The 26,037-nt window shown below is 40.5% G+C and overlaps 1 protein-coding gene and 1 pseudogene across 1 annotated transcript; both read right to left on the reverse strand.

The window, feature by feature from the left end:
* Positions 1 to 12,679: 12,679 nt before the first annotated feature.
* LOC118556043 lies at positions 12,680 to 14,175 on the reverse strand (annotated as a pseudogene).
* A 1,621-nt stretch (positions 14,176 to 15,796) lies between these two features.
* kcnj8 (potassium inwardly rectifying channel subfamily J member 8) lies at positions 15,797 to 25,776 on the reverse strand. The gene is made up of 6 exons (XM_012876762.3): positions 25,202 to 25,776; positions 23,915 to 24,063; positions 23,510 to 23,670; positions 21,405 to 21,544; positions 17,957 to 18,173; positions 15,797 to 16,620 (listed from the first exon to the last, which is right to left on the reverse strand). Exons 1-6 carry the CDS (start codon positions 25,546 to 25,548, stop codon positions 16,378 to 16,380), a joined length of 1,257 nt encoding a protein of 418 aa, XP_012732216.1. The 5' UTR covers positions 25,549 to 25,776; the 3' UTR covers positions 15,797 to 16,377.
* Positions 25,777 to 26,037: the final 261 nt, after the last annotated feature.

Consider the following 26,037-nt stretch of genomic DNA (forward strand, 5'->3'; position numbering starts at 1 on the left):
TTGACTAGCCTACACAGTACCACAAACATAACCACTACACCGTGAGACTAATCCCTTCCTGAACTTTTCTCCTAGCGCATTTATTTGTTTAAATTTTTCCCCATCATTCTGATAAGAAAAGATTTAGCAGGATTTGAACTCAGAACCTTCAGTTGTGGAACCAGCAGCATCACCACTACACCATGAGACTATTCTCTCTCTAACCTGTTCTCCTAGCGCATTTATTTTTTTCATTTCTGTCCATTATTTTGATAACAAAAGTTGGTAAGAATTAGCAAGATTTGAACTCAGAACCTTTAGTTGTGGTAGAAGCAGCCTCACCACTACACCATGAGACTATTCACTCTGTAGCCTGTTCTCCTAGCGCTTTATTTTTTTAATTTCTGTCCATTATATTAATAACAAAAGTTGGTAAGAATTAGCAGGATTTGAACTCAGAACCTTTAGTTGTGGTAGAAGCAGCCTCACCACTACACCATGAGACTATTCACTCTCTAACCTGTTCTCCTAGCGCATTTATTTTTTTCATTTCTGTCCATTATTTTGATAACAAAACTTGGTAAGAATCAGGAAGATTTGAACTCAGAACCTTTAGTTGTGGTACAAGCAGCAACACCACTACACCATGAGACTATTGACTCTCTAGCCTGTTCTCCTAGCGCTTTATTTTTTTCATTTCTTTCCATTATTTTGATAACAAAACTTGGTAAGAATTAGCAGGATTTGAACTCAGGACCTTGAATCATCTTCTCAGTTCCACCAACAATGCCACTACACCATGAGAACATTCAAGCACTGAGCACTTCTCCTAGCACATTTATCCTTTTACATCTCTGATGTTAAAACCTTAAGAAGATTGGAACTTAGGACTATCAGAATTTTGAATAGCCTTCTCAGTACCACCACTACACCATGAGAGCTTTTACTCTCTAAACTGTTCTCCTAGCACATTTATTTCTTCATTTTTCCCATCATTCTGATAAAACTTAGTGAGAGCTAGCAGGATTTGAACTCAGGACATCAAGTCACCTTAGTACCACCAACATTATCACTACACCATGAGACTATTGCCTCTTTAACATGTTCTCTTAGCACATTTGTTTCTTCATTTTTCCTATCATTCTGATAACAAAACTAAGAGAAAATTATCAGGATTTAAACTGACGATATCAAATCACCTTCTCAGTATCACCAACATTATCACTACACCATGAGACTATTCCCTCTCTAAGCTGTTCTTCTAGAGCATTTTTCGCCCCATCATTCTGATAACAAAAGATTTAGCAGGATTTGAACTCAGGACCCTCAAAACTTTGAACACCAGTCTCAGTACCATCAATACCACCAGTACACCATGCGATCATAACAATTCTATATACCAGATCAGAAACACAAAGACTGGGTGTACTACATCAGAATTTAAACTCTGGATCATTGGAACTGCCAGCTAGCTTCTCTACCTCAGAATCAGAATCAAGTTTAATCGCCAAGTAGGTTTGCACTTACAAGGAATTTGACTTGGTATTTATGGTGCAGACAAAAAATAAGAATACAGTAAAAAAAGAAGTAAAAAGGATATATATACGGAAGCTATACACTCAGTAAACTGTGCGTTAATGTAATGCAGAAGCTTGTAAGTCCTGAACGGGGGAGAGAGACAGTGTCCAGAGTCACGGGCGGCTCTTGGCCTTGTTCATAAGGCTGGTAGCAGATGGGAAAAACTGTTGTTGTGGCGTGAGGTTCTGGTCCTGATGGAGCGCAGCCTCCTGCCAGAGGGAAGTGTCTGAAATAGTCTGTGACTGGGGTGAAGGGATCAGCCACAATCTTCCTGCACGCCTCAGAGTCCTGGAGGCGTACAGGTCCTGGAGAGATGGAAGATTGCAGCCAATCAGCTTCTCTGGAGACCTGATGACACGCTGCAGTCTGCTCTGGTCCTTAGCGGTGGCACCAGCGTACCAGATGGTGATGGAGGAGGTGTGGATGGACTCAATGATAGAGGAGTAGAACTGCACCATCATTGTCCTTGGCAGGTTGAATTTCTTCAGCTGCCTTCTACAGGAAGTCCATCCTCTGCTGGGCTTTCTTGGTGAGGGAGTTGATGTTCAGCTCCCACTTTAGGTCCTGGGAGATGATAGTTCCCAGGAAGCAGAAAGACTCCACAGTGTCTATGGTGGAGTCACAGAGGGTGATGGAGGTAGCTGGGGCTGAGTTCTTCCTGAAGTCCACAACCATCTCCACTGTTTTTACAGCGTTGAGCTCCAGGTTGTTCTCCCTGCACAAGTGTACCAGATGGTCAGCCTCCCACCTGTAGGTGGACTCGTCACCATGGTGGATGGAGAGACAGAGTCTGGTCCAGCAGCTTTCCTGGGGTTCTGTCTTTTGAAAAGTTTGTTGACATCTCTCTCATGTATGGAGAGAGTTGTCACTGAGGAGGAGGTGAAGGTGATCTATTGGGTGGAGTCGTGGGGGGTGGTTGCAGGAGACAGGACTCTCATTCATGGAGTGGGGAGTTTTAGGCTTATAGTTTGTAATCTAAGGCCTTTCCAGATGGAAGCAGAGTTGTTAGCTGCAAACTGGTTTTTCAGCCGTTTAGCTTCTTTCACTGCTCTTCTAAACTTGTATTTTGCATCTCTGAATCTGCATTTGTCCCCACTTCTGAAGGCATCTTCTTTGTCTAGCCTTAGCCTTCTGAGTTTGGCTGTGAACCAGGGTTTATCATTATTGTAACACACCCTGGTTTGTGATGGAACACAGCAGTCCTCACAGAAGCTGATATATGATCTCACGGCCTCTGTGAACTCATCCAGACTGTTGGTAGCAGCTCTGAAAACGTCCCAGTCAGTAGAATCCAAACACGCCTGAAGATCTTCTACAGCCTCACTGGTCCACTTCTTTGATGTCCTCACTACAGGTTTGCAGAGTTTTAGTTTCTGCCTGTAAGCAGGAATCAGGTGAACCATGACGTGGTCAGACTGGCCCAGTGCATCATGGGGAACGGCGTGATAAGCGTCTCTGACTGTGGTGTAGCAGTGATCCAGAATGCTGTTCTCTCTGGTCGGGCATTTAATAAACTGTTTATATTTAGGAAGTTCATGGGTGAGGTTTCCTTTGTTAAAGTCACCAAGGACAATAACTAAGGAGTCCGGATTTCTCTGCTCCACATTCAGTATCTGGTCTGCGAGCATGCGCTGTGCGAGCTGCACGTTTGCGTTTGGCGCGATGTAAACACCGACCAGAATGAATGAAGCAAACTCGCGGGGTGAATAAAAAGGCTTACAGTTTATGATGAAGGATTCCAGGTCAGGAGAACAGTGCTGCTGGATCACTGACACATCGTTGCTCCAGCCATTGTTGGTGTAAAAACAAATTCCTCCACCCTTCACCTTGCCGGAGAGATCTGTGTCGCGGTCAGCTCTGTGAAGTTGAAAGTCGTCCAGCTGCAGCGCGGCTTACGGGATTTCTCCACACAGCCACGACTCAGTGAAGCAAAAGACAGCAGATGAAGAGAAGTTCCTGTTTTTTCCCTGCATCAGTTTCAGTTCATGCAGTTTGTTTGGTAGGGAACGCACGTTGGACAGGATTATGCCCGGTAGCGGTGAGCAGAGTCCGCGTTGGCGGTGATGCTCCAGCGCGTTTCCTCCTTCTCCGGCGTTTCGCTGCGTGAGCAAAGGTGAGCGCACCTTTGACCAGAATGTCCAAAATTTCCAGCATAGGGAGAAGAAAAGTAGGGAATAAATCCTCTGGTGTTGTAGTCCTGATGTTCTTAAGCTCTTCTCGGGTGTAAGAGCTCCGTGTATCATCGCAAAAACCAGAGTAAAACAGTAAAACAAAGCAGAAAAAAGCTCACCAACACACCGTGGCTGCCGTCCGCGGCGCCATCATGATGATTAGAAACTTATGTATCCTAAGGTAGCAGACAACAACCACTCTGATACCCATTTGGCATTCTTCAATGAAGCTGTGAATGAGCATTGGTTTCCTTTCAGGTATGTAGTGTTTCTTCAGTAAATTGTTTCAAAAGATTGTGAGTGAGGGACTTTTTCTGGATTAAACAGAAAATATTTATGATCTTTGTAAGGTCTTATTTGCAAACGTATGTTTGTAATGCAGATGCATGGGGCATCTGCTGTAAAGAGATGCATGGGGCTTGAAAAAGTACGTGTACACTAACACCCCTGTTGTGCAATTATACACTGGTTAAAGTTATTTAATGTTTCATAAATAACTCTCTGTCTGTTAAGTATTGTCTGGTGATGATCAGCTCTTAAGCTGATATCAGGACAATGGTTGAAAGGGATGAATTTGAGCACTAGCGATTTTTTAACAGCAAAACCTGCACACACATAGAATAAAGGAGTGACAACTTCTTTTCAAGTCCAAGAATTTAATAACAGAAATAAAATGAACACCCAGAGAACATCACTATGTAAAGCTGTTTATCTGAATTAACACAAAATTCCGATTAACAAATCCTCTCTACTAGGCTAGTGAAACTTAACTAAACTACTCAGCAAAAATGAAGATAAAAAGAAGCTAAGCTAAGGATCTATTTACATGCAAAACAAACAAACGACAAAACAAAAGTGGCTGATCATTATCAGATTCAGTGAATTCTTGTTCACTGAAGATTTGATTAAAAAAACAAAACATGGAATGGAGTTAAAAAAAACATCTGCAATGTATTTGAATCCATTCACAATGCCAAACCCAAGTTAAACAAAACATTATTTGTTGAAATAATATTCTGAGGACCGGTTTGTCCTGTAAAATTATTTAATTCAGAATCGCTTGCCTTTGTTTATGCGATTTTACCTCCGCTATAGCGATCGTCGCTAACTTGGTTAAAATCTTTAGTTATCAAAATTGCCTTGAATGCGGCATTAATATACCATATTGATGCGGAAATAAGGCTCATAACACCATCGGAGGATGGCGGAGCAGAACAGTTACGCTTTATGCTTTAAAACGGACTCATTTTGAAAGGTCCGAAACCGGGTGTTAGCAAGGCTAATAGCATGTTAGCTAGCGGACGCTCGGCGCTAACAAATGAAAGCTTTTGCTTTATTTTTAGTCATAATGAGTGGCTGGATAATGTAAACATTAATGTCCCATCAATGTATGAAACCCTTGTGGAGGTAACCGTGTTATAACCAGAGAAAGACACACTCAAATGATATTAGCAATACCATGAAACAAAGGCTAGCGTGAGCTATTTCGTTAGCCCTTTGTTCTAAAGCACCATGTGTACAAACGGCTTACAAAACATTTCCCAATAAACCTTTTACTTCACCCTCAGCCCGCTGCCAAACCTGTCAGTTCTGTTCAGTTTGGCCATTCACGGAAGGGGCGTTGAAGGAGGAAGTTGTTGGTTTCTTCTTGGCATGCTAGCGTTTAGCCCTGCAGCATGATGTGGCTAATCACAGTGTGGGGAGGGAATGACACAATGGCTTTACCAAACCAACAGTCAAGTGTACACACTGTCATGTATAACAGACTACTGAACAAAGTACCAATGTTAGAAAAACTATTTTCTACCTAAACATCTGATCTTATAGTTATTGAACAATTTATACTGCTAGTACAAACCATCTCTAGGGACATCTGACCTTAATGAAATAAAAAAAATAAAGAAGCCTACAAATCTGTCCTTGCACTTACTTCAAGTCGGAAAACTAAAAACAGAGATGATCTTTATATGAGCCACGCTCACTACACTGTGTAGGTGCATATCACAATATAAAATTACAAAATCAACAGTATCTCAAAAAGATAGAACTCGTGGGACATATCACAACAGGTGACTGTGGCTTAATCAAAGTAGAATAATCAAACCCTGGAAACTAATTGGTGCATAAATTGGCAGTGAATGCTCTTTTAACTGACTCCATTTCTAAAGAAGGGCTAAGTACAAAACATTTGCCCCTAAACCAGTCCAACACCAGAGCTTATGGAGCTGAGTGCCATCATTAAGTCTTGGTGAAACATCTTCTGGGTCTCATAGTGGCTGGGGAGCTTTAACTTGAAGAAGCAGGTGAGAACCACTGGATATGTTGAGGTTACAACCTCAACGTTGAGGTTTTTTGATGGCAGTTCCCACCCAACCCAAAACTTCATCAGGTCTGGTGATGCTGTGGAAAAGAAATTTTGATTTGTGTGGTTTAAAAGTAGATGACAAATGTGACATATCAATGTGCTAAACTTCAAAATATCATAGTCCTGCTGTCTTATGTACAAGCAGCTGCACAGCTCTTAGTAAACGTTGGCTGCCGTACAAAACTGAACAGATTGGTCACCGCATGTGTTGCCTTGATAAATCCTAACTTGTGTTGACGCACTTACACGTGTGCCTAAGACTGCAGGGTTCTCGCTAGTGAATTTCAGTCTAATGGACTGTTACATGAAAAGTTGCAAAACTTAAGCCAAAATTAGAACGTTATAGCCATTAAAAATGAGCACAAGGGTCAGTACAACACAGATGTTACAGAGCAACATCGAAAAGTCAGTAAAGCTCTTCAATGTGCACCATCACAACTATAAACCTCCCAAATCCCTTTAGGTAACGCTAGCTGTAAATAGCTTGATGAACTGCACTCTGCAACGCTCTACTGCGGGAAAGCATGCAGGGAAGTAGTGGGACAACACCAGCGTGCACGGCATCCCCATGAAACAGAAAAACACGTGCACACCCCTGCTGCTGCCAGCGATTGACCATTACACTGTAAAAGTCGTGACACTGAAATGCCCTTTGTTCAGATGTGGCAAAAACCAAGGAACATTCAGTTAACACATGGTTGTTTCCATCATTTTGGTGTTACACTATTGTATAAAGCTCAACATTTATTTCTTCTTCCCCTGTGCCAATATGAAGCAGTCATGCAGAAGATAGAAAGGAGGGAAAGGAATATTACTGACAATACAGAATACAGGTTTTCCTCTGTGATTTCCTAAAATCATGGCGGTGTTTATTATGTATTCTGAAGATGTGGAGCCTTTCATTTTGATATGGCGGTGCGCCACAATCAATTACATGCAGCAGAAACCCTGCAATACAATATTAATGCCCAGAAAATAAATTCACATAAACCTGGTGAATGTGAAAAACCATTTAATTACTTTTAGAACTGGGATTTTATTATGAAACAGTTAAATAAAGATAAAGATTAATTGTAAGTAAAGAGGCGTTTTATTATATTTATTATAAGACTTATTTTCTCCAATGGAACACTCTCATCTTCATCTTCATCACTGTCAAAGTTGGGTTGTGGCCAGGTAATACTTTGGATCACGGTCTACAAGGGATCATATATAAACATATGTCATATCAGGGTTATGTTAAATGTTGCGGTGTTGAGTATTCTCAAAAATGTACAGTGATATTTTATAACTGAATAACTAATTTGTGTCACACATGTTACAGGTTTTTACAATTGCTATGACACAGTTTTCAATACATTTAACAGGTTTCCTAAACTCTTAACGCACCAACACACCTAAAACACACAATTGGCGAAACTGTTAATTTCATGTTCAAATTCACACATCGTAAACTAAACTCCAAAACTAATTTTCAAAATACAATAATACACTAACAAAACACTGCAAACATGTTTCAAAATTAAATAAGTATTCAAAACACTAACACATGTTCTCTTCCAACAGGAACATTTAGTCAATCATAACACAATGACAAAAAAAACACTATCATCAGCTGAAATTACAGAAACTGCATTATTTTAGATGTGTTAGGTGCATATAAATATATATATATATAAATGTATTCATATATATAAATATATAAATATATATATATATATATATATATATATAAATATATTCATATATATATATATATAAATATATTCATATATATATATATATATATATATATATATATATATATATATATATATATATATATTCATTCAGGAGCTTATAGTTACAAGTAGTTCTTCACACAGTTCTCCAAACCAACTTTCAGCTTGGCACAGCAGTTCATTTCACATTCAAAATGCACTAAAACTACCAAATCACTTCATACATATCTCAAATCAACACATTCTTCCATAACACTAGCAAAGGTTGACAGCCAACAAACACACTTTGTCACCCACAAAACAATGACCTAAAAAACACTAACAACATGTAGCATTATACAATCTCGGTTAATAATTCACTGCAATAGAGGTTACCGGAATGAATCAGACATGATGCAGAATGCTTCAATATATTTTATGTCTTTTATTTGTTTTTAGGAGTAATTCCAAAATACAAGAATTTGTATTCACATCATCCACTGATACAGATACAATAGTAATGCTAATCTTCTCGGTCTTCTCCATTTGGCCACAGGTTCTCATCCACATCACATCTTATGTCATCTAGGGCAATACACCTAGGAAAGAATCTTCTGGCATGCCTGATCCATCCCTGACAATCTTCTGCTGATATGTCCAGGCATCCAGCATTCATTGCGTCCAGGAGGGACATTTGATTATGTGGATGGTGGTCATAAACCTTCCACCTCCATGAGGAAAAGAATTCCTCTATGGGGTTGAGGAATGGAGAGTAAGGTGGGAGGAAAAGTGACACCATTCTGGGATGGGCTGCAAACCACTCGGTGACTGCACGAGAGTGGTGAAATGCCACATTGTCCCATACAATTATAAATGTTGGTGGATTTCTTCTCTCTGCATCCCTTTCCTCACCTAGCACAACCCTTCCATAGAGATCATGCAGGAACGCAAGGAGACGTTCAGTGTTGTATGGCCCAATTAGTGGTTTGTGTAACAGCAGTCCATCAGTGGATATTGCTGCGCACATTGTGATGTTGGCACCCCTCTGGCCCGGGACATCCACTGTGGCTCTCTTCCCAATCACATTCCTTCCTCGTCGCCGTGTTTTGGCCAGGTTGAAACCTGCCTCATCCACAAAAATAAAAATGTGGGGCGTTTGCCTGCCTTCAATCTCCATGACTCTATAATAAATCCACAAGGCAACATAAGCTGTTACAGTAGTAAACATTACCTAAAAAAAATTTCTTTGTGTGTGTTTTGTTCAAAAACAGTTCTGTATTTTATTGTGATCTTACCTGGACATATTGGTTCCTGAGTTGCTTGACATGTTCAGAGTTCCTCTCAAAAGGCACAGTGTACAACTGTTTCATCCTTACCTGATGTTTTTTCAGGACTCTAGAAATAGTTGTGATGCTTACACTGTGAATATTTGCAAAAGTAATGTTGTCTGCCAAAACTGTGTCTCGAATCTCAGTGAGTTTTATGCCATTGTTTCTGATGACCATATCAACAATGGCAGTTTCCTGCACATCAGTGAGCATCCTTCCTCTCCCACCTGTGTGAGGTAACCGTTGACTCCTAAGCAGAAATGCAGAAGCAATTACACACAAGTCTATTTACTTCTGTAATGTGCAACTCAGTCAAATGCCCTTGCAGAATACAAGTTACCTGTTGGTTTGCCGGAAAACTCTAACAATAGATGCCACTGTTGAGCGTTACAGATTTGGCTGCACTCTCTGACCAGCCTCTCTCATTGAGAGACCATGATTTACTACATGATCAATTACAGTAGCTCTGATCTCATCTGAAACTACAGCTCTTGGTCTTCCTCTTATTCTTCTTCCACCACGCATACGTATTCCTCGCCCCCTCCCAGCCCCTCTTCTTCCTCTTTCAGCCACTTCTCTGTTTCTGGCTGGGTCCATGTTTACATCACAATACAAAACTATTCAGCAGTTGTCTCCTTTTGTAATGAAATTGAAAGAGTAACACCTGTGTAGATGTTCATCTACAATGAGAATCAGCTGTGGTTGGTCCAATTGTCCACTTATTTTTATAGCATTTAATTTTAAGATGTAAAATATATTTCATTAAAATATTCCTGTAGAAATGTAGCAAATTGCTGTCTTATTCAGTTTTGTATTATGTTATTGTTTTGAACATAAGTTTAACAGTTTTGAAAACAGTATGTAAGCATGTGCAAATTGTCCTGTAGGTACACAGAGTTTTGGCGGTTGTTGTGTCGAAGTGAGAAAAGAATTAATGTAATTTGAAAGATGTAGTCATTGAATGCATTTTGTGCCAAAGCAATGATAAATGATCCACAGTTTAGCCCACATATACTTCTGTTGTGCTCACTGTGTGAAGAGTTTTGAAAAAGTGACCTAAGTATTGAGAAATGTGTCCTAGCGACTGTAAAAAACTGTAATTGTATGCATTATGTGTTAAAGCAAGAAGAAATGTGTTAATTGTATAGCTTACACATGTGGAAGTAGTGCTAACTGTGTTAAGAGTTTTGGAAAATTGTTAAAAGTATTGAAAAATCTGTCATAGCAATTGTAAAAAACTGTAAACGGCTTTTACTTCTATTGTGCTTTATCAAGTCCGATGACCCCAAAGTGCTTTACACTACAGTCATTCAAACAGATGGACTTTTGGCCATATATGACCTATATCTGTCTTTTTCTTCGTAGTGTGAACGTCCCAATTCCTCAATTTTTCACCACCCAAAAAATGTGATTTTTGCCACTTCCATATTTGGTATTAATTCAGATACATATCGGACAAATTCCAAAACGTCCCCATCTAAACGAACATGTTGCATTTTATCCATCCTTCACGTTACTCTCATTACACGTCCACACACTGCAGTAGCAGTTAGCGCTCCCTAAAAGACCACTTTAACAGCTGTGCTGGTTTTTGCTTGCCTTGTCTTAATATTGTCAGTTCCCATTGCACAACATCATTCTAATAATACACAAGGAGAAATCCCGGCTGGTATCTGCATTGTTTTTTTTCCAAGGTTTTTTTATTAAACAAAACTTTATTGAACACTTCTAGAAACCATTACATTCACCATTACTTCCGTAAACCGCGCACTGTCTCTTTGTGTTATCTACATGTGCGGGTCGCTTTGCGGTCATGAACCGTTCAGACAGAAGTGTGATGACAGTCACATTTAATAGTAGTATGAATGCTCACCTCCAAAAAAACCCGATATTAAGCCTTGAGACCTGCTGTGTGAACGTGGCCATATTTACATGCTGACGGTGTTGACCTGTGTTTGTAGCCACAGCTTCCCTGGGCAGCAGCGCAGAGGAAGTGTCTCGCACCACAACAAAACTGAGACTGTCAGAGAGTAAGATCGAACCAGCAACCCACCAATTACAGTAACAACAACATCTCACTGACTGGCATTACTTTTATGTAATGGGCCCCATTGTCGCCCCATTACATATAAGTACCAAAACTTAAGAGATCACTAAAATAGGCCTTTTTAGATTTACACACCAAACAAAAAGACGAGTAAAACAATTTCCAAGTAAAACAATTTTATAAATCCAACACAAAAAACACAAAGGTATATATTACCTGTGCGTGAAGCTTCTCATTTGACTCCCTAGGGAGAAGTGAACACTTAGAACCTGGAACCCTGCACCTGGTTAGTGAAATATTTTTAAAGATAACTTGGAGTAAAATATTTTAGGAATGTTTGTATTTTATAAGTTCTTGTTCATAAATATTTGTTTTGTGGTGAATAAAATAGGCTTGATGCTCTTTGCTGAGGATTTGGTTTTATGAATTTAAGCACATCAGAAATTTAAACCGTATTCATACAAGGAGCAATAGTTATGTTTTTGACCACGAGTCAGCCATGTTGGATTTTGAGCAACACCTGAATTTTCTGTTTATTTTCCAGCTTTGAAGTTACAGACACCAACTTTTCAGCACAAAACAACCTGTTGATGCTGAATTTACAAAAAAATCAGTCAGATAATTAAGATAAGAAATCATTTTATCCCACAATGGGGATATTCAGACATGACAGTGGCAAAGACACAATTACTTTATTACTTTATTATTACAATAACAACCATGCCTGTGCAAATTCTCTGTCTGGGTCGTTGCAACTACAAACAGGTTTAAAGCGAAAGTTAAGATTTCAGCCTGTTTGCTGTTACAACAAAATAAATTGTGAAAACCATTTTTTTTTATTTGCAATAAATTCCAAAATGCATCACTCATCGGATCTTCTTCCTGCACAGAAACAGAGCAACCCACACTAAATAGGCTACAATAAAATATATTTAAACAGACTAAATATACAAAGATACAATATTTGGACAAAAATACAAGTGGTGATCTGTGATTCACATAAACACCATTCAACTTTAGTACGTGTTGCATGAATAACTGAAATCTGTAATAATATTTTACAGATTTTATGTATGAAAACTGGCATAAATAGAATGTTGTTCAGTCAAATTAACTATGTTTCTATCTTATTGTAACAGTAAGACCATCAAGCATACTATAGTTTTGGTCAGAATCTATGGTTTTCTGATTAAAATCATATTATAAAGCTACTCAAGCTTTCAAGTAAAGGTGAAAAAAAATTGTTTTGAGTTCTTTAAGGTTAATTTTAACCTTTTATACCTTTTCACCAGCAGATTTAACCATAGATATAAACCCACAGACATGTTCTCACACACTAATAGATTTTAGCTGATTATTGTGATTTTAAAGCCATGCTATAAATTATTTTCTTCCAGTATCAGCAGCTTCTTCACCGGCGTCACAAGGTTTCTGCTGTTAGTGGTGAAAAAGTATCTGAAATTTATGTCCAACCCAGAAAGCGATCCAGAAAGTGGAGGGAAGCAGCATTTCTAAACACCTTCCTCCACTGCAGCGGTTATTTTCTGAACTGCAATCTTTACTGGGACTTTGCTCCAGGTGCTGATGTATGGAAACAAGCGGGCGGTGAAGGTGTGTGTGAAGGTGTGTATGTGTGCTCCTGTCTCTGCGTCTGAAAAGGACAGCCGTCCTCCATCCCAGTCCAGGAGAACCCGGATCCTTCTCGGGTTTCCTTCCACAGAAACATCAGATCCCATGTCTGATGGTGAAAGTGTTTTGTATTCTCCTTTGAAGAACGCAAGCCTCCACAGTCCAGGCATTATGAGGCCTTTCCTCAGATCTGAGCCAGCTGACACACCCAGCACGTAAGCGTCGTTGTCTCCTACCTCCACCTCCCAGCTGTGACACCCTGAGGTAAAACCTTCGGCGCCGACAACAGAAATGAAGTGATCAAACCTCTCTGGATTGTCAGGAAGCTCCTGCCTCCTCTTCCTCACGCTGGTCAGATCCTGGGACAAAGTGAGGTCCGGATGGGCCGTGTTTGGATCCAGGATCACAGGAGTGTAGGAGACCATCTCCTTCATCTTGTTCCAGACGTGGAAGCTCAGGTTCCCCAGGTGTCTGGCCTCTTCTATCAGGGCTCCTGAGATGAGCTCTGGCTCATCAGGAACCGCCTGCTGATGGATCGCTTCTGCCGTTTCCTTGTAATTCATCAGAAACTGAACAGTTTTTGCTTTCAGCTCCTTCTCTGTGCTTCTGATCAGTCCTGATAGAGTTGAGATCTCTTTGCTCAGAGCTCCAATCTTCTCCTTCATCAGGAGAGTCTTCTGCTCCTTCTCCTCCCTCAGTGCAGTCAGCCTGGCCACCTCCTCTTCTTCCAGAAACCGGTGCAGCTTCCTGAACTCCTCCTTGATCCTCCCAGCTGTGCTTTCAGCCTGAACTGTGATGTGATCTGCAGTTTGATCACAGCTTCCCTTCACTCCATGGAGCAGCCTCAGCCTCTTTCTTAACGGCTTCAGGGACTCCTGGAGTCTCGTCTTGGACTCCTGTCCTGCGTCTTCAGCCCGCTGGAATCTGTGTCCCGTGTGCGTCTCAGAATCCCTGCAGACGTTGCAGGCCAGCTGCTGCTCCTCCACACAAGAAGCCGAGTTTCTGTGCGTGCAGACTGCAGAGCGGCTCAGATCCTGATGCTCTCACCTGGTCACACTCCATCTTTAGTGCAAAGTGCATCGGAGGTAATGAAGACCTTCTCCTACAGACTGGACACTCAGTCGTTTTTCTCTCTGCCCAGTTTGCCTTCAGACAGTCGATGCAGAAGCTGTGCTCACATGTCAGAATGACAGGATTCCTGTAAATGTCGTGGCAAACTGGGCAGAGAAGATCTTCCCTTTGCTTTGACGCCATGACTGCCAACGCCCAGAACGACAGTTAGTTTCACTTTAGATAAAGCTTTCAGTTCTTGTTACTACCTGCAGCGTTCCTACAGTTCCTTCAAGCTTGTCATTGTTTTCCTCAAAGGTATATCTTGAGTTTGTCCTGAAATCCAGTTTTTTTATCTTTTGCTGATTTATCCTGTGTAACACTGAAGCAAAACAACAGGTGTACTTCCTAGTTTACCTGTAGAGTAAGGTGGGGCCACACCACATCAGCAGGAAGTACCAAGGATGTCAGAGTCCATGAAGAGGGAAACAACAGGAGTTCACAATGACTTTCAGTGCAACACCAAGACTCCTCCATTGGTTGGTTAGAGGTTTTCATTCCTCATACTAAAACAAACATTTTATTTAATCACTTTTCCAGAATAAAAAATAATCTTATCCCTGATTTTTTAGTTAAAGTTAAACCTGTTTTTTCCATCTTCAGCTTGTTTTTGTTACATCTGAACTTGATTTTTAATAGAATAAAATAGAAACAATACATTTTCTTTTATTAAACCCCCAACTGCCTCAATTCATTCAAAATGATGTAAAAAAAAAAAAAAGAAGTTAAAATGAAACATAAAACCAGTTCTTTTCCATCTTGATAATTATATTAGACATAAAACTTTGACCACCAGGCGGCTGCAAAGTGCTTCATACAAGATCCTTGGTATGTGTTGAATATGCATCAACAGGCAACTGTGAGATACATTTGTCGTGTTTTGGTTTGAGTCAAATTCATGATAAATCTTAAGAACCCAGTGAATAATAAATGAAGAGTTTAAAAAAAGCACCACGTATTCTAAGCTAAAACAGCTGTGAGAGCTACGGCGTGGCCTGAAACATGGACTGGTTTCTGGGACACCACACTACAGTGAGGACTGAGAGCTGCTGGATCGATTTACAGCATGGGATGAGAGAAAATCCTTAATCCTGACTGTGAATGACACAAAACAAATGACAAACCTACAGTAGAGAATGGGAAGGAGGCTGAACATCTTAATTCTGAGGCCTCTGCCTTCAACGGAGATCCTGTTCATCCCATAATGACTTAAAAAACAGCTGGCCTGAGGCTTCAGTGCCATCCTGTACCCCAGGAAACCTTAAATTTACACAGGTTAGCATTACAAATGTGTTCGTTGTACATGAACTACAGAAAGATCTTAACGTTTTCTAATGAAATGTGATGCTGCTACTAAGGTCTTAAACCCATGTGGTTGTTATGCTTTTATTAGATTTTAAAATAAAATTATCATGCTTCCTTATTATAACATATTTCTTCTAAATTTTCTGATTAGGCTTCAATCTGTGGTAATAATTTATGTAAATTAAAATATCCAATTATCCAATTTTTTAATTTTTTAGGAGTCCTGTCTTGTCATTTCAGGCATCCCGTATAGAGAAGCTGCTTATCGCAATGTGCCAGGGAAGTTTTTCTCTACAAAAAGTGTCTAAAGATGGATTCCTAATTGCGTGATTGACTTTAATAAATCATGACTGCATCTGGTATCATAGTAGAAAGGCCTTATTAAAGAAATAGTATTATTTCTTTAAGTATTATTTGTCTGGGTGAGTGTGAGTGTAGCATCACCTGGAGGCCTGAAGCTGTTAGAATAGGAGCATCATGACATCCAACGTTTCCGACGCAAAATGTTTTCATTCTCAGAAAATGCTGCTGGAATTGTGATATTTTCCAAAGCTAAACATCTGAGCGGATGGTTTCCAAACATATTCATAACAAATAGGTGCATTTATTGTCAAACAGGACAAAAACACATGACATTAGTGATTGGCTCATTATAATTAGATACTATTAATGTATGATAAAAAAGAGAAACAAGTACCTACACATCTGCACATCCAAGAAGAAAATGATCATTTAAAGCAGATATTTACTGAAGCACGCTCAGGAGTAAGTCAGAAAAATTTAATAAACAGCAGGTTGTGTTTCTCTCTGTAAATCCTAAGCCACTACAGCCTTTATTAGCAGTATTTTCCACTTCTATTAGCATTTGGATGACTTGTTTTACTAAAGCATGGTTGTGCAAATTAATATTTCCCCAACATAAAGTGCTGCATGATGTTTTTGTTCAGAGAAGACATCCCACAAAGGTGTTTGTGTCAGTGCTTGGAAATGTGCAACCCCCTGCTAACGGATCAGCCTAAATAAAACAGTAAAAGCACTGAGAGACGAGTCGGGTTGAGGCCGGAGACAGAAGAAGAAGAAGGAGTCCCATCAGAGACACACATGCACCTACAGTCCTCGTCCCCAACAGGAGGAGCAGAGCGGCCTGCAAGAGGAAGGCCTCATGTCAGGTGACGGCGTTCAGGGTCTGGCCCGTCTCAGTCGGGGTGAAGAACTGGACTTTAGGCGGAGCGAGGCCCGAGTTGTTCCTGCGCAGGCTCCCGCCGCCTTTCCTCATGGAGTTGTTGCGTCTCATGGAGTTACGCTTCCTCAGGGAGTTCTGGTGCGACAGCTCGTTCTTCTGCAGGGTCTGGATCAGGATGTAGGGCTTCTCGTCCAGCTCCCGGGCGCTGCAGCTAGGCGTCGTCACCTTCAACAGCAACAGCTTTAGTAAGCAAGGCTAATAAAACAATGCCAGCTTGGAAATCCTTAAAACTGAGCCCATTATAAATTTAGAACTGACTTTTATGACAGAGATGTGATCTTCATGTTAAAAAAAACCTCTTTCTGTTTTCTCCATCGGGTTTTCAGACCGGAAAGGCTGAACTTGGCTGTACATCAAAATGTTTACAGGGTGCGGAGGAGCAGCCGCGATGGATTAACGTAAGAATAAAAGCCTCAAACAATGCCGAACACCAGCGTTTACATTAGACAGGCAGAAACACAAACTACAGATTCCTTCAGAAGAAGAAGGTTTAATTCTTTAGATCTGGTGGCTACAAGTGCTAATTTAGGTTTTTATTTTAAATTAGGACAGCCAGAGACTAAATAGATTTTCAGGAAGATTTCATCTATGAAGGCAAAATAGGATCCAAACCAACCGGCTGTCTGTGATAGAGTACAAAAAGTACTGAATCAGTAAATTAACTATGGGGAAATGTCTAGGTCACCATCTACAAATTAAATGAAGAGGTCCTATTTGGCAACACGAAGTAGGCTGAATGAGGAAACACAGGAGCTGACCAACCAAAATCCCTCCAAGAGTGAATCAGCACCTAATTAAGGAGTGAAGACAGACACAACGCTGTCGCTAAAGGCTCAGTTACTCCAGGTATAAATCACTCTCCAATTTAAAATAAAGGAGATGCATTGTACTGGTAGGCGGCTATATATTTAGCCCTAATTATCAAACTGTCCCAATATCAGTCCTTTATAACATGTTGATTATGAGTTAGTGATATTTGATGAGGAACCCAAACAAGGCCCCATTTATGGCTATTTTGACCTTTATGACTCTGTTAAAAAAGTCTTGATAAATTTACACTTTGTGATGATGAAGTTGGGCTGGTGGTGAAAGACAAAACAAGACGGCTGGAACTTTGTCTAAATATACATTAAGTCGGCTTCAGAAGCAAAACTAATAGGAAGGCTGAATATTTACGGATAAACCTCGTTTACTAATCATGAGACAAAGGAATTAATATTTCTTTGTCTCATGATTAGTTGAACGACTATATTAAAAAAATGATGATGAAGGAAGTAAAAAATAAATGGATTACCAAATTTAAGACATATCTAAGTGAAATTTAAGGGCCTAGTATTGAAAATGTGGGCTTTTAAAGCCTAAAATTAAGAGATTATAGATTTTAGAACGTCCTATGGCTTTATAACTCTTGCAGAAGACCTGTGCGTCCTGGAAGGATGACATCCTGGCTTTAATCGTCACGTTAAAAGGTCCATTCAGGTCATTTGCTCAAAGCACTCACCCTGATCGTGTTGCCAAATTTGGAGTAGTCCACAGAGTAGACGCCCTCCTCCTCGGTAACGATGGGAACAAAGCGGTGACCCCACTGGATCTCCTCGGAGACGTAGGAGGTCCGGGCCTGGGTGGTGATGCCCGTCGTCTCCACAACTCCCTCCAGGATGACGATGACCTCCAGGTCGCTGCACTGCAGCTCCATGGCTGACAGGTCGTACAGCGGACTGAGGGCGCAGAAAGATCCGGCTTCAGGTTCTATGTCAGTCCATTACGTTAAGTTTTTATCTAAAATTATATCAGCGGCAGTTACTTCATGAATAAGCATTTAGGCACAAATCAAGCTAAATATATCCTTTCTGTTTTACAATTTAAATGAAGACGTACAGGTACATCTAAAAAATAGGATGTTTCAGAAAGTCTCGTAATATATTGATTTGTTACACAGAGAATGAAATATTTCAAGGCTTTATTGCTTGTAATTTTGCTGATTATGGCTACAGAGAATAATAATAAATAAGAAATAACCCAAAATCCAGTGTTTGAGAAAGTTTGAATATTGTAGGAAAAGGTAAATAGCATCCCAATCATCTAATTAAGTCCAAACACCTGTGAGGCTCTAAATGGTCTCAGTCTGGGTCAGTAGGCCAGGAAAATGTGCACCAGCAGAACCACAGAAAAACCCATTAAATAATTTGGGAGTGGACTGAGTCTGTCTCCTGAACCAGAGACATCATCTGAGGCGTCTCACATGGGCTAATGTTAAATCAGCCTGATAACTTTGGCCCTAAACGACCCGGGGCCATTCCTTGTTAAATTCAATCCATTTGCACCTCGGTTAATCAGCTCATTCTGTAAGAACCACCAGTTAAACTTACCTACACCATTCCAGAGATACATTAATCCAATCAGACCTCCCAGAGTGGGTGGGTTCTTTTATTAATAAAGGTCCCTCTAGACCAGGGGTGTCAAACATCCGGCCCGCGGGCCGGATCTGGCCCGCCGAACAATTTTTTTTTTATTTTTATTTTTTCCAGTGTCCTGTCTGGCAATGTGGCAATAAGATGCCACAAAGAGCTCATCAGATTTGACCTTCACAAGTGGACAAGATAAAAGTAAGAGAATGATAAAACAATTATTGAAAAAAACATGTACTTTGTTTAATTGAAAATATGCAGTTCCTATACTGTCCACGAGGGGTGCTGTGTTTTAATTAGCAGATAAGCTTCAGGTGTGGAAAAATTCAAATCATTTCTTAATTTTTATCTGTTTGATGTATTTTGTCATGCAGGACAGTGTTTTTAAGTTCCAAAAAATGTGAATAAATGTTTTTCAACATTGTATAATCACTGTGATCAGTTCTTATGCATAATGCACAAGTAAATGTTTAACTGAGTAAAAGTATTGTTGAAATTGCACATACTTTTCTTAAAAACGCTGAGGTTATTCATAATATATTGTGTAAAAGTGAAATTAACTTAATATAAAAATCAACAAGTCCACATTTATTAGTTCTATTTAATCTTGCAATGAGTTAACTCGTGTGGCCCTTTTGACATCAGATTAAGCTGAATGTGGCCCCTAAACCAAAATCAGTTTGACACCCCTGCTCTAGACCCTCTACTACAGTTTATGGAGTGAAAAGGTTTACCCTGAAAATGTGCTTTCTTATGTCCACTCAGTGAGGAACCAGAAACTTCTGTTCTAACAGGGAAGGGCACCTGCCAAACAAAAACTCCAAGAAGTGAGGGTTTGTGAATAAAAAGAGAAATGAGGGCCTGTCAGCCAGATACAGGCTCTCCTTTTCAAAACTGCCTCAAAAGGCCTTTTCCAGATAAGGACGATTAACGTACAGAGAGGGAAAGAGAACAGAGTCTACGATGAGGAGGCAGCTGGTGTTCAGTCATGCTTCAAGCCTTATACGGACTTCCTTTCTGCTCTCCTCAGTCGTATCTCACTTCCACCGTCTCCTCTGATCCAGGTTGCAGAAGGCTCCTCTAGCCCTGAATGATCCACAGCTCCCCCACCGAGGGCCTCTCTCGCCCGTAGACTCCATCTCTCTGGCTTCCACTGGTGCCAGGAAGGACTGAAGCCCTGCAGCTTCTGCACAGCAAGGAACGCCTCCTCTCTTTTCTCGTTTTCTTTATTTCTTGTGAATATTAGGCTTGAACGTTTCAGCAGGGAAACTAACGCTGGTTGCTTATTTTAAGTTTCTATAGTAAGGAGAAAATGAACCGGATTGTCGCTCCATGGTCCAAAGTCATCTTTTCAGATTAAAGCTGTAGTTGCTAATCCTGCTCAGAAACACTTTTTATTAAAAAAAGATTTTATTAAAATCGTCCTTCCATCCTGAAAGTAGTAACTACATTATATATTCAGAAAAAAAGGATCTCTGTGGGAGATGCAGGCCTGTGAAAACTCTGACCAATCCCTGCTCTTTGCACCGAAAAGTTTTGTTCCTGCTTTCGTTCTCCTTCGTCCTTCAGGTTCCAGGGAATCATCTCATTGACTGGTTGTTCCACATGCCGTCATTCTGACGCGCTCACGTAACGCCAGGGTGCGTGCTCGTTCCTTCATAGTTTCTGCTTGCTGGCTGCGCATACTTACTTCTAAAGTTTATGTATCTGGTTAGCTTAGCGGTTAGCTTAGCGGCTAGGTTAGTGGTTAGCTTAGCTTTTAGCCCTTGATTGTTGCTCCACTGCTCTCACCGTAGACTTTGAACATGGCTGAGAGTCACAAGAAGTGAACCATGTTCATGTTTATGAGAAGGAGAGGAAGATCTCAGTAGAAAGAAATGAGACCAGAGTGGATTTAGGAGATTTTTTTTTTTTTTATGCGATCCCCCTGAAGAGCGGAAGAGCAGGTAAGACGGTTATGTGCAGTTATCTATAAAAGGGAGAAAAAAAAAAATCGCAGAGCCTAGCTTTAATTGCTTTTTATTTGGTCCTACCGTCTGGAGGGATAGTGCAGAGGACCAGAATCCACCTGTGAAGTGTTCTGGTTCTGGTCCATTGGGTTTTCTGAAGTACACTGTCAACACAGCTGTCCACCAGGACATTTTAGAGCACTTCATGCTTTCTTCTGCTAACAAGCTTTATGGAGACACTGATTTCATTGTCCAGCAGAACCTACGACCTACACTGCCAATGGTAGCAAAAGCTGCTCCAGACCATGGTGGTAAAAACTGGGTTTGGCTGGCCAGCAAACTGGCCGGACCAGAACCTTGTAGAGAATCTATGGAGTGTTGTCCAGAGGAAAATGAGACACCAGATCCCCGTGTGTAAGAATCAATATGTTTGAGTTTTACTTTCTGAAATAAGGAACAAAAGAGTCTAACTTTTGTACAATATGCTAATGTTTGAGATGTACTGTAGAAGCAAAACACCCCAGAGCTAAACTCCTGTTTACACAGAAACCCCTGAGTTTACAGTGGACATGTAAATGTGTCGTGTTTGAACCTGTTTTTGTCGATGACGTGGCAGATGATGAGCGGAGCCAGGAGGAACAGGCTGTTGCTGGCAATGGCGGTCTCTGTCTGAACATCGATCTGATGGATGGGGATTATCTCCCCCTCTGGTGTGGTCGTCTTCCTCACCACCTGCAAGTTTTTCATGAACGGCTATTTTAAACCATGTCAACCAAATGTTTGAAAAAGATCCTGGATAAATGCGGCATAAACCTTTTTCTATCCCTACATAAGTTGGTGAAAATTAAAACAAACTCTATTCCTTCCTTTGCACAAATGCTAAAAGCTAATTTACTTTATTGTGCTTTAAATAACTTGAAACCACAAAAATATACACCTGTTGCAGACATACTACAGATTTAAAAATGTGTTCTGACTAAATTCATATTTTAAATTAAACTGAAGCACATAAATGTTATTAGCATAATGTTGCTAAGCTAGCTACCTGTTCTGCTAAGCTAGGCTAGTTAGCTATTTGCATTATTTAGTTGTTCTGATATATGCTTTTGTAGGCCAGATTACATTTTGTTTAACCACAGAAAATTAATAAAATTAAATGAATTCTCAGAAATGTATTATAAAGGAACATTTTCTTAAATACAAAGAACAAAATTAAAGAAGGAAAAATATGTATAGCTAATGCTAAAAAAAACTAGCAAACTAATGTTAGTTGATTGTGTTTTTCTAATTAATCTATTAGTTTTATACTCCAACCTGAAATTCTGATATTTTTATCACTGAGTTCATGTGAAACAATTATAAAGAAAACTTTTTACTTAATAGTTTATGAATGAACAACTGATTGGTTACTCTTAGTGAAGGAACACGGTTCTTACCCAAACATCATTCGTTGTAAAAAAAAAAAAAAAAAAAAATTCACTTAAGATAAACATTTGTTTAGTTATGTATTTTTTAAACTTCTTAACAATAATTTTTATTTGACATTGCAACTTTTTTGAATTACAATAAAATGTGTCCTTAGCATCTAACCCATCCCCTAGTGAGCAGTAGGCTGCCACTCGCCGGCACCCAGGGGATTATTCTGGATCATGTTCGTCGCGGCTGAAAAGTCAATATAAAGCGTTTAGTAACTTAACACATAACTCTGCACATAACAGATATCAAATGTGAAAATCTTGGCTGGATGTTTTTGCCATTTTGAGTTAATTATAAACCACAGTTTGTGTGTGAAGGAAACCAGCTCAGCGCGTACAGCCTTCAGCCTATTAAAATATTTTGCTGTGATCAAGTCTGTGATAGTGTTTTCGTCCTTGTTGAACTCGCCATGGCTAAGGAAAAATTATACTCATAAAGCTCTAAAGATCATTCTCGTCTCCCCTCCACTTCTGTCAAGGCCCCCCCACCACTGGGGTTCCCGTTCTGCCCACACAGAACGGAGTTGTGCTTTATTTTTATTTATTTCCACCAACATGAGAAGAATAGAGTGGAGCCTGGCCATAAGATAAGATAAGATAAGATAGTCTTTATTGATCTCACAATGGAGAAATTCACATGAGAAACAGGGTCTGGTGGTGGGTGTAAAAGGGGCTAAGGAGATGTAACGTCTTGATTGCACATTGTCCTGTTTCTCCAGAGTCTGAAAGAGTGGCAGCATGAGTGGCAGGATATGGACACAACTTCTCTGCATTTGTCTGTTTGACCGCTGTCTTCTTGCCGCCACCTGCTGGACCGGAGTGGTACTGCAGTTTTTCCCTCAACGTCCCACATGTCATTGGGTTGCTTTACATAAATGACCCCAAGTTAATAGAAACACGAAAACTCAAAAGCCCCAAACTCTGATTTACACCTAGAAACCAAAGTCTGGGGTTTTAAATCCTGGAGCTTTTAACGGAAAAAGGAGCTTGTGTGGGATTAGGACCAGGAAACATGTAGCCTAGTTGTTAGAGCTCTGACCACTAGGCCTCCACAACCCCATAATTCATCATTTTTTACTATATTTCCATTTTTTGAATAGCAATATTAAGTTTTTAATGTTAGTTTGTTTCTTTCTGTGAAACACCATGAAGAGCCGTTACACTCTCCAAACATTACAAAGTAGTTTAGCAGTAAAATCACCGTTGGATTTAAACCGGATACCTGTAATCTGACAGTTGCTCCTATGATCATGCTCTTTCTCAAATCTCCAATGCGAATCATGAAGCACAGACGGTTGTTCCTCACAGCAATAACGGCGTGGCGGCTGAAGATCAGCGTCTCTGCTCGGCGGTTTGACTGAGCCGTCTTCATGAAGATACAACCTGAGCACAGGGAAATGCTCAGCGGGTCATTTCATCAGCCTGATAAATTAGGGCACTCATTACTACCTTTCCTCATTTATCTTTAACTTTTAATCTCCAGTCTGGAAGCATTGTTGCTAAGCATTGTTATACAATGTCCAGCTTTTATACTTTATACTTCATCTCTGCATCGGCAAACCGCAGACTGGTTTTCAGTTTGAGAACAGTTCAAAGCCAAGAAACAATGAAGAGCTTGTCAGGTTACCCAGCATGACGGCGTTAATGATGAGTCCCACTATGTTCTGCAGGATGAGGACAGTAATGGCAGCCGGACAGTGCTCCGTTATCATGCGTCCTCCAAAGCCGATGGTCACCTGAACCTCGATGGAGAACAGGAAGGCTGAAATAAACGACCTGGGGAAAGATTTTTGGTGCTGTTAGATGTGTGCTTTGCATTTTTATACACTTATTCTGAAATACATCTGCATACAACATTTTTAGATACGTATAGTTTCAGGCAGTGAATTTAGCCCACAGAATTAAAATGCCACCTTTAAAGAAGGGTGCTTGTTTTCTGATTGGCTCACAAACTTAAATTACAAGTTCCTGTTTTAATGGCAGAGACTTTTCTCAGGGCATTTTGACGCCATGAAGTGATGCTTTATTTGACGTTCACCTCTGAATGTCTTACCTAACCCCAGTCTGAAACACAAAACATTACATGTCTTGAAGCTGATGCATAAACAGCTAATAATCCTTTATAGTTTAGGTAGTTTGGGTCAATATTTCCCAGTTTAGAAGTTCTGTTCCACCCCACTGAAGAATTTTGAATCAAATTTAAGAGAAAGTGAATTTGGTTGGATGTTATGTGTGTAAATGGAATATGTTTTAAAATGGATTAACGTTTTTATGATAAAGTGAGTAAATGTAGGAATATCAGAACTGGCCCGAAAACAGAACCTTGAGGGACACCAATTAAGAGACAAGTCGCATCCCAACAAGATCTGAGAAAAGTGAGATTTGAAGCATCCTTAAGCAGCACCCAAAGTCAGCAGCTGTAATTATTTGGGTCAAACAAGGAGAAGGGTTAAATAAAACCACAACTACGTTGCACGCTATACCCCAATCTTTTCAGTAAGGGTTTGTGCCTGCGTGTATCCAAATAAGGGTTTTCAACAGACTTTCTATTCCATAACAACTAGTTTAAGAAGGTTGAAGGCTGAGCCAACAGTGTATAACATCCAGGGGCCAATTATAACAAAGCTATGATGTTTGGAAGAATTTCGAGATATTTTAAAGTAGTCTACGCGATTAACGTTTCTGAAAAGTAAAAAGAGGAATTTGAAACCTATTGGGAACGTGATTAATATTAAAAAACAAACTAGATCTCCGTTTCATAACTTCCTGACTTGATTAATGGACATTTTTTTAATCATCTTCTGCAGAGCTTTAAAATGGAAAAAATGAGGAGGGGGGGGGGGGTAGTGATAAGGTCCACGAAACCTACTTTAATATAAGTGGAACTTTTCTGCCTCTTTGAGACGGTTCTTACTTGACGTCGGTGACGCAGTGGGTCTCGTTTTGCCGCTGCGGGTCCATGTCTCCGTGCGCAAAGGCCACCAGCCACCAGCTCATGGCGAACAGCAGCCAGCTGCTCACGAAGGTCGTGGTGAAGATGACGAGCGTGAAGCGCCATTTCAGGTCCACCAGCGTGGTGAAGACGTCCTGCAGGAAGCGGCCCTGCTCGCGGATGTTCTTGTGCGCCAAGTTGCACGAGCCGTTCTTGGCGATGAAGCGCGCCTTGTTCACACGGTCCCGGAACACCGGTTTTCGGGGCAACCGAGATGCGAGACCGGGAACCCCGAACTCCTCCGGGATGATGCTTTTCCTGGCCAACATCTTGCTCCGTTTCTTAGCAGCTGTTGCTGTCCTCGAGTCCAAATAAGCCTCCCCTCAGTGCGTCTTTACGCGCGGAAACATGTCCAAAAGGCGCAAAAGATAGTAAGCCCCCGGCTTTATTTTGGGGTCTAATCGGACTGAGGGCAGCGCGCCGCCTCTGCTCAGCTCCTCTGAGGGCTGGGACAGTCTCCTCTCCTCTGTTGACGTCGTCCAGCTTCCAGAGTCCAGTCCCGAACAGGACTGAAGCTGCTGCTGCCTTCAAGGACTCCACCAGCGCAGTCGGAAACGAGCAAATTAAATTGCGCGTGATAGACTCAGAATGGATTATAATCTATTCACAGCATAATAATACGCATAGTTTTAACTTGTTATGGACTTTTAACACTAGTCTTTAAACTTTTATATATGCCGGAATCAGTTGATCAATTTATTACTTTGTTTGCCGTTTAGTGAACCAAACTTCTTCACATAAAATCCCAATTTTCCATT

Source organism: Fundulus heteroclitus, chromosome 17 (assembly GCF_011125445.2).
Source record: "Fundulus heteroclitus isolate FHET01 chromosome 17, MU-UCD_Fhet_4.1, whole genome shotgun sequence".
Taxonomy (NCBI): domain Eukaryota; kingdom Metazoa; phylum Chordata; class Actinopteri; order Cyprinodontiformes; family Fundulidae; genus Fundulus; species Fundulus heteroclitus.

Excerpts from the sequence above, each read along its gene's own strand:
- kcnj8 (XM_012876762.3), bottom strand. The coding sequence starts at position 25,548 with ATGTTGGCCAGGAAAAGCATCATCCCGGAGGAGTTCGGGGTTCCCGGT. Across the intron at positions 21,545-23,509 it reads GAGCAACTGTCAGATTACAG|GTGGTGAGGAAGACGACCAC; the intron begins GTATCCGGTTTA and ends AAAAACTTGCAG. Across the intron at positions 16,621-17,956 it reads AATTTGGCAACACGATCAGG|GTGACGACGCCTAGCTGCAG; the intron begins GTGAGTGCTTTG and ends TTGCTGTTGAAG.